We start from the raw sequence: 15,272 nt of genomic DNA, 5'->3' as shown, positions 1-15,272 counted from the left end.
GAGTAAATCTGGACAGAGTCAGAACAGAAAAGACAAAAATCTTTAATAATGAATTAGAATCAATCAAATGAACACAAATATAGTGTTAAAATTTTACAAGTAAATATTCAAGCATAGTGCATAAAATATAACATGTAAAGAAACATATTCCAATGGACAGATCATGCTGTGCCTTTCTAATATTTTCAGATGCATCAAATCTTATCCCTGAATGTTCACATACCTTATTGTGAAATCCACTGTCAGAAATATTAATCAACTGCAGAACACATGCTGAAATCTCCGCATCAAGTATCTCATGTGATTCTCCACTACAATACAGAAAAAAAAAGACAACTCAACAATTGCGGTCAAAAAGTTCTCAGTTTCCATTACAGGGGTGTAAATGGGTCAGACAGCCAATCAAGACCCACGTTGAGCTAGGCCTGACCTAGTATATTTAGTAAAACAAACAAAGATGGACCTAAAAAAGCTTGTTTAGAAAACAAGCCGTAGGCTTACTTTTACAAAGCTTGACCTATAAACCTACAGACCAGTCTCTATCATATTATTTATTTTAATTAAAATAAAATAAAATGATTCTTTATATAATTTTAATTAATAACAGTAAAAAACTGAAGAAAAGAAGAAGTGGAAGAAGTGTTTTATCTGAATAATACTTTCTTGATTCATTGAGAGACCCAATGGGTCCTTTTTATATTGAGTACATCCAACTACCTCAACTACTTTAATAAATATGCAACCTCCAACTACATCAATAAATATACAACTACCAACTACATCAATAAATACTATCTAGAATATTCTACATATTCTATAAAAACTAATTCAACCCAAAAGCTTAAGTTGTGTAGGTGAAATTACATTAATGATTTTTATATATCTCTAACATGCCCCCTTACATGAGAGTTCACTAGGCTTAAAGAGTGGACAATGCACAGACCCACCTACCTGTGCTAACAAATTCCACAAAGAAAATGGGAGGCAGCAAGGATTGAACTCGAGACACCGAAACTTTGATACCATGTAAAGAACCAATTCAACCCAAAAAGCTTAAGATGGTCCAAAACTTTGATACCATGTAAAGAACCAATTCAACCCAAAAAGCTTAAGATGGTGGGTGAGGTTACATTAATGGTTTTTATATATCTCTAACAATAACAAAATTATTTTATGTATTTTTTTTTTCTAATTTTATAGTTATTGAAGGTATAATAAGCTTAAATAGGCTAATAGGCCTAGGCCAGGCCTTTTGATTTTTAAATATAGGACAGACCAAACCTATAATGTAGTTTACACCAAGCTAACAAACCAAACCAAGCATATAATGTAGCCTACACTAGGCTAATAGGCCAAACCAAACTCAACATTTTGTGTAGGCCAAGCTAACAAACCAAACCAAGCATATAATGTAGCCTACACTAGGCTAATAGGCCAAACCAAACTCAACATTTTGTGTAGGCCAGGCCTATTTAGACCAAAGCACAACCCATTTACACCCCTTCCAGCAATGGTTTAAGCAATTACCTAAAACCAGAAATCTGCTTTGTCTTGAGAATTGCAGCAACTATGTGTGTGAACCAAGCAAGTTTGCATTCTGTTACAGAGAGTTCATAACCATCCACAGGAATTTGGAGATTTGCTTCCTTCTACAGACATAATTAATACATATTACAGTGTCAGAACATTTTAAGAGAATTGTACAAAATTTCAGCACTTCATGAAGAACTACTCAATAATACCATATAGCTTTGGATGATAGGCTCCACTATCTTCATTAAATATGAACTGCAACTTTCATACTGAAATTTAATAAAGCAAATAAGATGTTGAAGTGAAGATAATTATTTAAAGAATTGACTCCATCATATTCAACGAAAAACATTTTTCCAAACACAATACAACATGAAACATTTTATACAATAGGAGAAGCATAAAAAAGCATGAACCTGAAATCTACAGAGGTAAGGAAAAAATTCAAGCTGTTCTTGAAGTACTTCAACATTGTCCAGTGGGTTTTCACCAAGTTCATCTGATAGTTCACACTGCAGTAAATGGATGATTAAAGGTTAGAATGAGAATAAATACTTGACTCACTTGGGTTATCCATTTCTGTAAAGAGTATTAAAGCACCTGACCTGCAATGAATCAAATCTTGATGATACAAAACCTTCTATAACTTTAGGCACATATTCATCTAGGAGGATAGGTTTGTCACTCTTTAGATACCGAACAGACGTCACTGATCTAGACCACAAATTTAGAAGGTAGTAAACACTGCTGCCAGCCCACTGAAAGAAGAAACATAGATGTATTAAAAGAAGTTGCTCTTTATGTTTAATACTCAGCCATTTTTTTTTTTTTTAATACAGAAGGCTTAATGAGACAAAGAAAACAGAACATAAGGATAAAGAATCCTCCAAAACTGAGAAAAGCATGACGAATAGAAAACAAAAATGAAATATATATATATCAGTTTAGATGACTCTCCAGTCACTCAGAATATCTGACATACAGATCCTTTAAATCACTAAAATGTCCAGTTCCTTTAGGGAACATCTTAAAATAGTCTAGAAACATACCTTCCAAGAATGCAAAGATTTTAATGTAAACTCTGCTACCAAGCGTATCCAATCACTATAGCCTTCAGCATTCACAAGTTCTGATAACTGCAGCAGAAAACAAAGTAGCAGGATAATAAGAGATTGACTTCATTAACCAAGATAACAAACACTAGCATGAGTGGATGGCCAAGAGGTTACGGTTAAGCTGTTTTAGCATATTAAAGTGAACTAAATCAAGCAAGACTATTAGAGAATATGGAATATATATATTGTCTCTTGTGCAAATACATTGCGACTGTGCTGAGTTAGCACTATCACAATCATGTTGGAGAGTTGCAACAGTCCGTAACTGTTGTAACAGCTACCAGTTTCAGTTATCACTTAGTTACATAACTAATGGAGTCAGCACAACTAAAAAAGGAAGTGCCCGCATAAAAGCAAGACCAAAAGCTATTATTTGGATGTTATCCTCACTTTCATAGTCTTTGTAAGCCAGAGTTGTCGAACCCACTCATTCACAGCAGATCTGGGAGGAAATACACAACTATTTCCACTCTCATCACTGAGCCAAGTCTCACCAACTTCGTTTTGAGATCAAAAACACAGAAACAGGGATGCATCATTTCTGAGTATCCATTCAGAATCAAGGCACTCAGTGTCCATCGGAAAACTAGTTACATCCAGAGACCATGTTGATTAAATCCTCGAAAGTCTTCGCAAGGAGTATGATGCCTTTGTAACTTCAATCACCCGCAGATCAGAGCCATGCACTGTTAGCAAAATTGAATTGAAACTCTACTTACTCAGGAGGCACGCATTGAGAAGCATCGTCAATCTACACTCGCAGATGTATTATCTGCAAATATTACACAAGTTTCTTAAAAATAGTTTCATTGAATTCAGTCCAGAGCCCACATTAGTGGTTTGTCACCTAACAATCCAGAAGTGAATTCCTCAACTCCTCCCTTCCCGGACCCAAACTACGATGCTTGTTGTAAAAAGAGTAGTATAGAGTAGTTTAACGTGAGGGACGAAGTCCTACATCATGTATATGTCTTTGTAATTACTTTTTAATCAGTTATATAATGGAGCCTCCGTTGTGTAGTTGAAACACACGGATTTCAGTATATGCCTCTCGCGTCCTAATACTTAACATGGTATCTGGAATCTAAGAGAGGAACCCTAATTCGTGTCTTTTCGATGGGTCCACTGTCTACTGAGAAAAAAAAAAATTCCAAAAATTGTCACCCCATCAACTTTCAACCACAATCCTTCTTCGGCAGCCATTCAAAAGCCTTTGACCGGCGTTGACCATAGTTGATCTGTGACTTTTTTGGCTTTTCAGCAAATTTTTCTGTGCATGTTTGTCTCTCCAGCATGCCTAATGACCAAATCTAGTCCTTTTGCCCCACCAGGGGTTGCCTTGACACTTGTGGCTTCCAACACAACTGCTTCAGCTATGCACAAAGGTAATAATTTTACTAGAGAAACTCCATCTCTTGACTGTCTCAGTCGTGCTTGCTCTGTCCAGGATTCTTCGCTCATTATCCAAGCCCAACTTGGTCATCCCGGATTTGGTAAGCTACAAAAGATGGTGCCTCATCTATCAAATTTGTCTACTTTGCAGTGAGTCATGTCCTTTAGGGAAACATATGTATAGTTTCTTCACTGAAAATGTCAATTGTCAGGCTTTATCTCCCTTTAGTTTGGTTCATTTTGATGTTTGGGGCCCAACTCGTAATGAGTTCACCATGGAGTTTAGATACTTTGTTGCATTTATTGATGATTATTCTCAGCACACTTTTTTCATTTAATGAAAAATCAGTCCAAGTTATTTTCTATATTTCAATAGTTTTATTATGAAATTCACGTTCAATCATAGTTATCAAATGCGGATTGCGGCATGTCGCGGCCAACCCCCAAAAACGCTATAGCGTTATAGCGGGTTACGGTTGCGGAATAAATATATGACAAAAATATTAACAAAAAGAAACATTTTTTAAAGGCAGAGATTACAGAAGTGACAGAGAGAGACACAGATAAACTAAAAAACCCTTAAATTTTGTCTGTTACACATTTAAATTTAGGACAAAATTGACATTTTGCCTTATGATAGCAATATGACCGCAAATGCGATCGTAATGGCCGCTATTGCGTTCCGGTGCAGCGCGGTTTCTTGCGATGAGTCACCGCAACGCCCATACGGCACGGCTCGCGGCGCTATTGCGGTGCAATTAACTACTATGCACTCAATATGATGTTCCTAGTAGCATTTTTTGTAGTGATAATGTACGTGAATATTTGTCTAACCAACTTCAAAATTTTATGGCCTTTCACAGCATTCTTCACCAAACGTCTTGTACTCATACACCCCAACAAAATAGGGTCGCTAAACAAAAAACCAACATCTCGTTGAAACAACTCGAACATTGTTACTCCATAGGCATGACCCTTACTGATTTTGGGGTGACAATTGCCCTCACTACATGTTGTCTCATCAATCAGATGCCATCCTCTGTCACTGATAACCAAGTATCTAATTCTGTGTTATTTCCCCATCAACCTTTGCATTCCTTGGCCCTCCGTGTATTTGGTTCTACTTGTTTTATCCACAAACTTAGTATTGACCTTGATAAATTGGTTGCTTAGTCCTGCAAGTATGCCTTTCTTAGTTACACTTAGTCCCAGAAAGGTTGCAAGTGTTACTCTCCCACTCTTCGCCGTAAACTAATCTTAGCTGATGTTACCTTTTTTGTGTCAGATCTTTATTTTCGGTCCTCTTCATTTACCCCCAAGTCAATCTCAACTATCTTACCGCTTCCTCCGATCTCGGTTAAGTTCACACCACCACCGACACCACCACAACCACAGTTTCCTCTAGCCCAGGATGACCTAGTTTCTATTTGCCCCTTACAGGTCCATCACCGTCAACCACCTCCACCACTTGAGATTTCACTTGCTCTTACTGCTGCTGAGGTTCCTGCAGACTCTGCTCCGGCACCTTCTCCCCCTCCCCCCAAGCCCTAGCCCGGCCTTTCCTCCCGACAATGCCAAACTCATTGCTCTTTGCAAAGGTATTCATACTACTCATAATCCCTCATTCTATTAGGTGATTTTGAGTTATTATTGGCTTTCAACTTTGCATTTTGCTTGTCTTTACTTGGGATATGGTTCCCTTTCCTTTTAGGAAGTTTGTTGTTGGTTACGGATGGATATACACTGCCAAAGCTAGTCTTGCTAGTCTTGATGGTCATGTGGACCATCTCAAGGCTCAGTATGCTCCACACGTCACTTTCATATTGATGCTTGCCCCCGATTTACTTGGTTTTATCCCTGAAACTAAAGTAAGAAATACTCACAAATTTTTACCAATTTTGTGCACGTTTGAAATACAATTGTCCACCAAACTAAATGTGTACAAAGAGAGACGGGAAAAGAATATTGCCATTTTCTTCATTGTCCTCTCTAACCATATGAACACTTATAGAGTCACCTGTCACCACATACACCACCAGAACAGGATTGTTGAACGCAAACATAGGCACAAAGTTGAGATGGGCTTAACTCTCATGGCTCATGCCTCCCTACCTCTAGAATTTTGGGATTCCTCCTTGTTTGTATTATAAATTATCTTCCCACTATAGCCTTAAACAATAACATTTCCTATATCAAGCTTTATGCAAATCTTCTTAATCACAAGTGCTTGAGAACCTATGATTGTGCATGTCACCCCTTCCTTTGTCCATACAACCAACACAAGTTAGAGTTTAGGTAAAAGAAGTCAAAGGAGTGTGTCCTTCGTGGGTACTCAACTCACCACAAACTATTGAAAGATGTAAAACAAAGAGTTTTTTGAATTAATACATTTGATTTACACAGATAGGGGTATTTATACAAGAGTAAATGAGAGAGAAAAAATGGATAAGAATAACTCATCAATGAGTCGTCAGCCCTATCCTATAAAAGCAATTTCAAAATTCAAATTCCTATTAAAAGAAAAAATCAATCACTAATAAAAGTGGAAAGATCCTAATCCTGATTTTCTACACTCCCCATCAAGTTGGAAGGTAATGTTGATCATTCCCAACTTGCCAATTAGATCTTCAAAGGTTGGTCGGTGTAGGCCCTTAGTGAGGATATCTACAGTCTGCTCGTTGGTAGGAATATACATCATACACACACTTCTATCATCTAAAAATGGCGATCAACCTTCACGTTTTGTTCTGTCATGATAAACTGGATTTTGCACAATACTGACAGCAGCCTTATTATCACAATACACTGTGACAGGTAGGGAAAAAGAGATCTTCAATTCCTCAAGGAGTCTTCTTAACCAAATTCTTTCACAAATACCATGGGCTAAAGCCCGAAATTTTCGAAATGGTTCTTGACCCATAAAAGGTAACATCTTCTAAGATTAGTTCTTTTGGGTGAAATGTTTTCTTCTCTAATCTTATCTCACCCAACAGCTTAAGCTTTTGGGTTGAATTAGTTTTTTACACTTTTTATTTGCTACGTTGACACACATGATACACAACTACATACTAAGCCATTGTCTCGTAATTCCTAAGAAGAAAACAGACTATGTCATCCTTTTATAAGTGTGAAAAATGCCTACTCACCCTCCAATTATGGAGCAAGATAATCCTATAGCAGCTTGGGAATAGAGGCAAATGTTGTCATAAGACAAGTAGAAACTTATAAAACAAAGGTCCATTCTCTAACGTGTAATCAGGCTAGGAGTTTGCATCCTTTTCAAAATCATTGATTATCTTCATAAGGGTAGGACTCTTTGGGGCTTCCTCGCCATCTATGTTCTCATATTAGCGTTCCTAATTACTCAACTTGTTGTTTGGGTATATCCGGAAATATACTTTACAAACCGTAGGTTCTCTTTCACTCCAACTGCCAATCGTATCAAAGCTCAAAATTCTTGCCCTCACTCCCATTGTAGTTGATAATTCTTGAACTAGATAATCTAATTTCTCAACTCTAACCCTAAGCAAATAGTAAAGGGGTGATCCCAGAAAACAAAAATTGTCTAAAGTTCAATGAAATATGAATACATGTTACGAAAGATGCACAAAGAACCTGAGAGACTATATGACTCACCTGATAATTTACTTTAAAGCGGCCGAGAAGACGACAAAATGCATGATAGTTATCATGATCAGAAAGACCTGCATTGCAAAGAAACTATAGCATCAGCAACCGTCTACATTTATATACATTGAGTGCAAAATTTAGTAGTGATCCAAATCTATAGATATAGGGAATGACTGCGAAATTTCGCAGAGATAAAACTATTTTTTGGATTGCGATGCTTAAAGAAATAATACTAATGACATGATGCAAGCTCATCGGCTACATGTGGCTCATTCCCCTAATATTTGCTTAATGTATGGTTCCAGTTCAGAATCAATTCCACATATGTTCTCACATTGATCTTCAGTTTCTTTTATGAAAATCCTTATTTCAAATTTTTTGTGCATGTTAGGTATATCCCAAGTCCTTAAACTATTTTTTCCTGATTAACTTTAATAGTTTAAGTAGATATAAAGTGGGAAATTTTTGTGAAATGTGTATCTCTTTCGTATATTTGATGGAACACTTGATCTAGGATAAGTTTAGGTAAATAAATTCTGCTAGATGTATACCACATCGCAATTTTAATCAGGTTTCCCTAACAAATATGTAGAGTGACCGGGCAATGGTTAAATTATTTTCCAATTTTTCTTTGTTGTTTTCTGTTTTGTTCTTTTACTAATAAGGATTTCTTACCCTGTATTATTGTTAAAGTATATATTAAGACTATCTAATTGCAAACATAATTGAAGTCTACAACATAACTGCATATATTTAACTGCAAACCTAGTTTGAATGTGGTAGCTGCATTTCCCATTCCTTCAAGTTGTTTATACCTCTTCCTAGTGTATACCCTTACTATAGGAGGTCACCCATCAATACTTCCCCCAAAAACATTCACCTTATCAAGGTGAAAATCTAATGGAATTGTTGTTGGATGGAAGAAAATAACTCCCAAGTGCTTTTAAAAGGAAGGGATTCGCATTTGATCAAGACTTCAATCTGGCAAGCACCATTCATACAGGTTTCAAGGACTTCTTTAAGTTTAACAAGTAGTTCAAATTCTACACAAAGGATTGGGGGCAGCGGCTGAGGTATTGCAGTGCCAATAATTGCTTGTTTGAAAAGAGATAAATGAAACCAGATGTATCTTGCGATATTCGATAACTCCAACTTATAAGTGGCCTTCCCAATACATTGTAGTACCTTAAAAGGACAGTAGAATAGGGGACTCAATTTCTCTTCCTTTTTTAGCTAGTGACTCATAGGGTTTCAATTTAAGATAAACCACCTTATCCAGATTAAAAGTGACTTCTGTTTGGCTCATATAAGCAATAGGTCGATCTTCTTGCATCAATATCGCTCCAATCCCCATTCTCAAAGCATCAGTGATTACCTTAATTGTTTTAGAAAAAATCGGTAGCGAGAGCTAGAATCAGAATTGCGCTCATTGCCTTCTTATGAGTATCAAAAGCTAATTGTGCTTCATAGCACAATTAAAAATCATCCTTCTTGAGTAGAAAAGTAAATGGTCAAATGAATTTTCTAGTCTTTTACAAACCTTCTATAATAATCCGTCAGCCCAAAAAATCCTCAAAGTCCTTTGACAACTTTAGGAATTGGCCAATTCATCATTGCAACTAGGGATATGCAAAATAACCAAAAAACTCAACCGAACCATTAACTGAACCGAACTGCACTTAAAATAACCGGTATTTAAAAACCAGTTCATCTGTTCATGAACCGAACTAATTTTTAAAACCAGTTCAAGAATTGAACCGATACGAACCATTTTCCAATCGAACCGAACCGTTTTCAAACCGAACCGCTTTTCATTACTTTATTTCTTTATTTTTTTAATTTTTTTTTCAAAAAAAATTAGACCCAAACCGGTTCCCAACCGAACCGTTTCCAACCGAACCGGTTTTAAACTAAACCAAACCGTTTTCGAACCGAACCGTTTAAACCAATTCGGTTCGATTTTTCAAAAAATTTGTTCGATTCGACCCATGCACACCCCTAATTGCAACCACCTTCTTAAGATCAGCTTGAACCATTTCCTTGCAGATAACATGCCCAAGATATTCTACTTGATTTTGACCAAAACAGCACTTCTTTCAATTGGCAACAAGCCAGTGTGCTCTCATGATTAGAAAGACCTCCCTCAGATGGTGAAGATAATTTGGCAAACTTCTGCTGTAAATTAGTATATCAGTAAAGAATACCAAAGCGAATTTTATGAGAAATGGCTTCAATATGTCATTCAGAATAGCCTGAAAGGTTGAAGGTGCATTGGTTCATCCAAAAGACATAACTAAGTATTCATAGTACCCATAATGAATCCAAAAGTGCTATCCTTGGGATATCACTCTCCTTTCATTTGGTGATAACCCATTTTAAATCCAGTTTAGAAAATGTGGTAACTACCAGATTCATCCAAAAGCTCCTCAATAGCTAGAATACGAAATTTGTACAAAATAATCAACTTATTTAGAATTCTATAATCCATGTATAGTATCCATCCTCCATCCTTCTTCTTGACAAATATAATAGGGCTATAATAAGGGTTGATACTTGGTCGAATTACCCCAGAAGATGGCATCTCATTTATTAATTTCTGAATTTCATTTTTTTGATATTAAGGATACATATATGGCCAAATGTTTGTCACATCTCCTCTGTCTTGTGATTGCATGATCTTGTTTCCTAGCAGGAGGTAACCACTATGGAGTACGAAATAAATCTCTTGGAAAGGCTCCTCAAGTTCATTCCATTTTGCTTCCTGCTCAATTGCTATATTTGTTTTTGATATTTGCTCAACATAAAATCCATTGCCATCATTCTGCAATGCTTACTTAATAGCTTTGAAATATGCCAAAATACAAAACAACGAAGATTCCCCCTTTAGGATAACCTCTAGACCTTTTTATCAAATTTTATAGTTAGCTCCTTGAAATTTGCCTTAATCTCTCCAGGGATTCTCAACCATTCAAGACCTAAAACCACATATGCTCCCCCCAAGTCAAATAGAAACAGATTTTGTTTCATGTGCAGTCCTTGTAGCAAAACTAGGACTTGCCGACATACTCATTGGCATTGAATTCGATGGTGATCCACAATCTCAACATAGTACCTCAGAGTTTCTGCCATAACAAGCATAAGCTTTATAGCAATATTAGTCCCAATGAAATTATTGGAGGCTCAACAATCAACGAGTACTATCAATGCTTCCCTTTTTATATGCCCCCAAAATTTAAGAGCATGGGTCGAAGTATGACTCAGGGAAAATTAGGATTTCATAGGTTTGTTAAACCCACTTGCAGATGGAAAAGATCTACAAGATAGTCAAAGAAAAATCTTAACAAGCTTCAATTCAAAGGATAATTGAATCCAAGAAAATTCAAAATTCAGACTCAACCAACACAGACGCACAACAGCCAAATCATTCTAATAATCCATCAAAGGCAAGGTAAAGGAATTCAAGTGCAACAAAGCACAGAGTGCGCAATCTAACTTACTACAGGCTAAAGGAACAAAAGGGGCTCTATTTCAAGTGCGGGCAGCATTATATCCCAACCTACCAACATCATGACAAACTCAAGCTTCTTGTTTGGGAGGATGAAAATCTAGGGAGTTCTTTTGGGAATTTTCTTGCAGTGGAAGTATCTAAGGAGTTGGAAACCAAGGAACTGGTACTCCATAGGGTAGACTATAATTGTTTGTCATCCAAGGATGCTTCTCAGTCCAGCATAATGAAGTTGGAAGGGAGCGTAAGAGGATTTTCGATACTCATTCTCATAGATAGTGGGGCTAGCCACAATTTCATCACTACTAAGTTTGTGACATACCTGAACCTACCGGTGGAGAAAACCAAGAGTTATATGTCAACCTTAATGATAGGAGCAAGCATCGATCTCAAGGGCTACGTGTTGGAATAGACCTTCGAATTGGGTAGCACCAACTTTTAGGTGGTAACGATTTAACTTGTAAATAGAATGGTTGGAGACCCCTGGAAAGGTGAGGGGAGATTGGAAAAAGAAAACCATGCAATATGTAGACCAGGGACGAGAGACTGTCATTAAAGGTTATTAGGTGCATAAAACAAGTCCAAGTATAGAGCAACAAAGTTTATTACAAGGGATGGATGAGTCAGGTGAAGAAAGTCCAAAGGAGAGTCCAAGTTCTCTCTAACCTTCAGCTGAATCCGCATGGTAAAATTCGGAACAAATAGAGCAGTTAGAGACCTTTTTACAGCAATACTAGCAAACCAAGAGACCTTCCACCCCCACCCCCACCCCAATAAAGGCAAAGATCATGCAATCACACTTCAGTCTTCAGCCAAGTTCAGGCCCAGTTTGTGTAAGCCCATACCGCGATGCTCATCATCACAAGGATGAGATAGAAAGACAAGTTAACGAGATGTTGCAAGGGATCACTAAGCATTGTAATAGCCTTTTCTCAAGTCCAATGCTTTTTTTAAGATCAAGCTCAATGATTTCGGTTAAAATGGAGGATGGAACTTGCGAATGTGCATGGACTATCGAGCTTCAAACAAAGAAACAATGTCGAACAAATACCTCACCCCACCATAAGCGAATTGTTGGATGAGTTACATATAGCTAGCTATTTCTCTAACAAGGGTCAAGGGAGGGAGGACACTCATAAACCTATTTTTCACACACATAATGGCATTAAAAGTATTTAGTCGTACCATTTGGCCTCGTGAACGCCTCTTCCACAATTCAATCTACCATAAAAAACCATTTTGACCTTGGCTCAATCGTAATATCTTGGTGTTTTATAGGCCCACGTGGATACAACATCTAGATCACTTGGTATCGGTTGTATTTGTTACAAGAAAACATATATTTGCCAACAAAAAGAAATGCACTTTCGGTCACCATTCTGCTGATTATCTAGGCCATGTGATCTCCTATGCGAGAGTGGCCATGGATCCTTCCAAGATCCAAGCAGTCCGTGATTGGTCAACTCCAGGGTATGTCACTGGAGGGACGGGGAGAGTTCCTACGCAAAACCGGTTACTACTTCAGGCAATTTATCAAAGACAACAAGAAGATAGTCCAACTACTTTCTGAATTAACTAAGACGAAAGGTTTTTGGTGGAGTGAAGAAGCTTAAAAAGGCCTTTGATGATCTGAAGCGGCTTACTTATTTCTAATGTTTGCCATACCCAATTTTACTAAAGAGTTTGTCATAGAGTGTGATGCCTTTGGTTAACGCCTGGGTACAGTTTTAATGCAAGACAAAAACCAATAGCATATTTTAGTAAGACTTGCTCCAAACCATGTGACTAGTTTAAGAGAAGGAAATAATAGTATTAGTATTGGCAGTTCAACATTGGAGGAACTACCTTCTAGAAAGGCCAGCCAAGGTTTATACGGACCAGAGAAGCCGAGAGCACCTGCAGCACCAACACATCACCATAACCAATCAACACTATTGGTCGTCCAAGCTAATGATGCACCAATTTGAATTCATAAATAAGCATGGACAAAAGAACAAGGCAGCATAGGCTTTATCAAGAATGGGAGAAGCCAAGGAATCATTTAAAATCACTTCCAGCCCTTACTAGTTGGATTTAGAGAAGGTAAAACGAAAGTATGAATATGATCCTACCTTGGTACAACTACTCGAATCCTTAATGAGGGTGTCTCCTCACCATGCTTAGTGCTTCAATGGTGAACACAAGAATGAATGGCAAATTAGGAAAACAATAGGTTGAGCTGGAAAAAGTCTCTCGAGGCGATGCCCATGATTGACACAAGACATAAAAATCTTATTTTGATGGATTCATGAGCTTGCATGTTCCACAGCGGTTAGGGCTCACTTGACCACAACAACTGTAACTCATCAGGTCAATTTTTGCAATTGCCAATCCGGGTTGAACCTAACTCAATTTTCATCTTCATTCCACAATGAATCCAGCTTGCAGGCTTTTCAGATCAGAGAGAATATTATGCAAATAGTTTTCAATTGCAAGTTTAGTTTCAGAGATTGAAATCTAGTGAGTTCCTTACGGTAAGTATGAATCATTTCATAGAGCGAAAAGGAGTGTTCATTACTGTGTACGGTTCGTTTGGGGATGGGCACGCCATTTGTTCCCTCACCCAATATGAGGCAGGTCTATCAATCCTACCCTGAACGCATTCCCAGTATCACATATACAAATAATAAGGCAAGATATGTTGTTGAGAGGATGGACGCTACACTTGAGGGATAAAGTTCTAAATCCTTCTAATCACTGTAGAAGGCAACTTATTGACCAAGTTGTATCTATTGCGCTGCTTGAAAAAACAAGCAGGAACATGCTCCTGCAGTGATAAAGGCTTAGATGACAACTACTATGCCTCGTGATTGATTGAGCTTCTTGAGAAGATTGTCCTTCAAAATTCTACAGTCAATGACGACTTCAATTTGCAGAACCTTCTTATTTTGAAGGAAATGATTTCAATTAGAAAAACCACCTTATTTTGAAGGCAATAACGGTTGATTCGTCCAGAAGTTATACAAGGAGGCAAGTGCAATTCTCAAAGAAGTTTAATGTATTGCTGGTTAATATTCACAGCAATAGATCTATTGAGCTTGCTACCAGAGTTGAAAAGGAAGCAGAATTTTATAGCAATTGTACTCCCTTTGTCTTGAGGGAGAAAAACAAAATAGTTGATAAACTCAAGCCCGTAGGAATCAGTGGTCCAGTTGTGGAGTAGCATATGGAAGCACAGTAGAAAGAAGGTATACTAGCTGAGGTTAGACAATTCGGTGGGCAAATACAATGCTAATACACCTTGAAAAATTTCCTTCAACAAACAAATCGGGTGTGCTTGGGCGCTGGGTAAAAATTAGGGTATATGATATGAAGACATATATAGAAACTTATTCTGTTTTGCAAAATGATGGAACTAGTGCGAAAGGGCAATATGGAATCCTAGCAGTGTACAATAGAAAAAGGTAGGGGGATCATTAGCACTTACTAAGTCAGCACATAGGCAGTTAGAAGAGAATATTTGTTAGGTTGTTGAGTGGCAGTCCGTTAAAGCCAAGGAGCAAGCTCCAGCAAGGGATAAATAGAGGCTAGCTAGGATCGTTAGGCACTTTGGACCGGATCATTGAATTATTGTTATATAATTGTTATAGTCAGTCAATATAATAGAACATCTGTTATTCTATTTATGAGACACGGATTTCAACATATATCTCTTGTTTCCTTGTTATTCAACACTATCTTTCAAGATCTTAATAGCAAAGACAAAACACCAATGCCTGGAGACAAAATTAGACAATGCTCCAAGAACATTAATTTAGACTGCTAGACACACACTAAGATTAAAGAAAAAATAAGTATAATCCAGTTTACCTATTCCAGTTTGCAAAACTTCTTTTGTGCCCTGCATTAAGTGAGACAAAAACTTCAATCGAGCAGAATCATTGGAAAACAAAGATCGTCTAGTAGAAGCAAGACGCAACAAGCACTCCAATGCCTACAAAAGATAATGATAAATAAAGTGAAAAAGCAATAATAAATAGAGGTGAGACAACCTAATAGATCACCATATAGAAGTTGGGAAACAGACAAAATGCATCAATAAAAATTCTTTTCATACT

General features: G+C 37.3%; 1 protein-coding gene across 4 annotated transcripts in view; it reads right to left on the bottom strand.

Moving 5' to 3' along the window:
- LOC133304431 (uncharacterized) overlaps positions 1-15,272 on the bottom strand; it is an 85,849-nt gene that overhangs the window by 52,356 nt on the left and 18,221 nt on the right. For all 4 annotated transcript variants that reach the window (XM_061504466.1, XM_061504467.1, XM_061504468.1 and 1 more), the window contains 8 exons: positions 15,025-15,148; positions 7,677-7,744; positions 2,583-2,669; positions 2,139-2,291; positions 1,950-2,045; positions 1,743-1,802; positions 1,528-1,649; positions 224-311 (listed from right to left, as the gene is read on the bottom strand). In XM_061504466.1, coding sequence (XP_061360450.1) covers positions 224-311; positions 1,528-1,649; positions 1,743-1,802; positions 1,950-2,045; positions 2,139-2,291; positions 2,583-2,669; positions 7,677-7,744; positions 15,025-15,148 — 798 coding nt within the window. The remainder of the gene's footprint in view (positions 1-223; positions 312-1,527; positions 1,650-1,742; positions 1,803-1,949; positions 2,046-2,138; positions 2,292-2,582; positions 2,670-7,676; positions 7,745-15,024; positions 15,149-15,272) is intronic.

This window comes from Gastrolobium bilobum, unplaced genomic scaffold (genome assembly GCF_033153095.1).
Source record: "Gastrolobium bilobum isolate Gb01-03AN ecotype WA unplaced genomic scaffold, APGP_CSIRO_Gbil_v1 utg14467, whole genome shotgun sequence".
Lineage (NCBI taxonomy): Eukaryota > Viridiplantae > Streptophyta > Magnoliopsida > Fabales > Fabaceae > Gastrolobium > Gastrolobium bilobum.
Note: the sequence above shows the minus strand (reverse complement) of the source record. Positions and strands in the feature narration are given on the sequence as shown.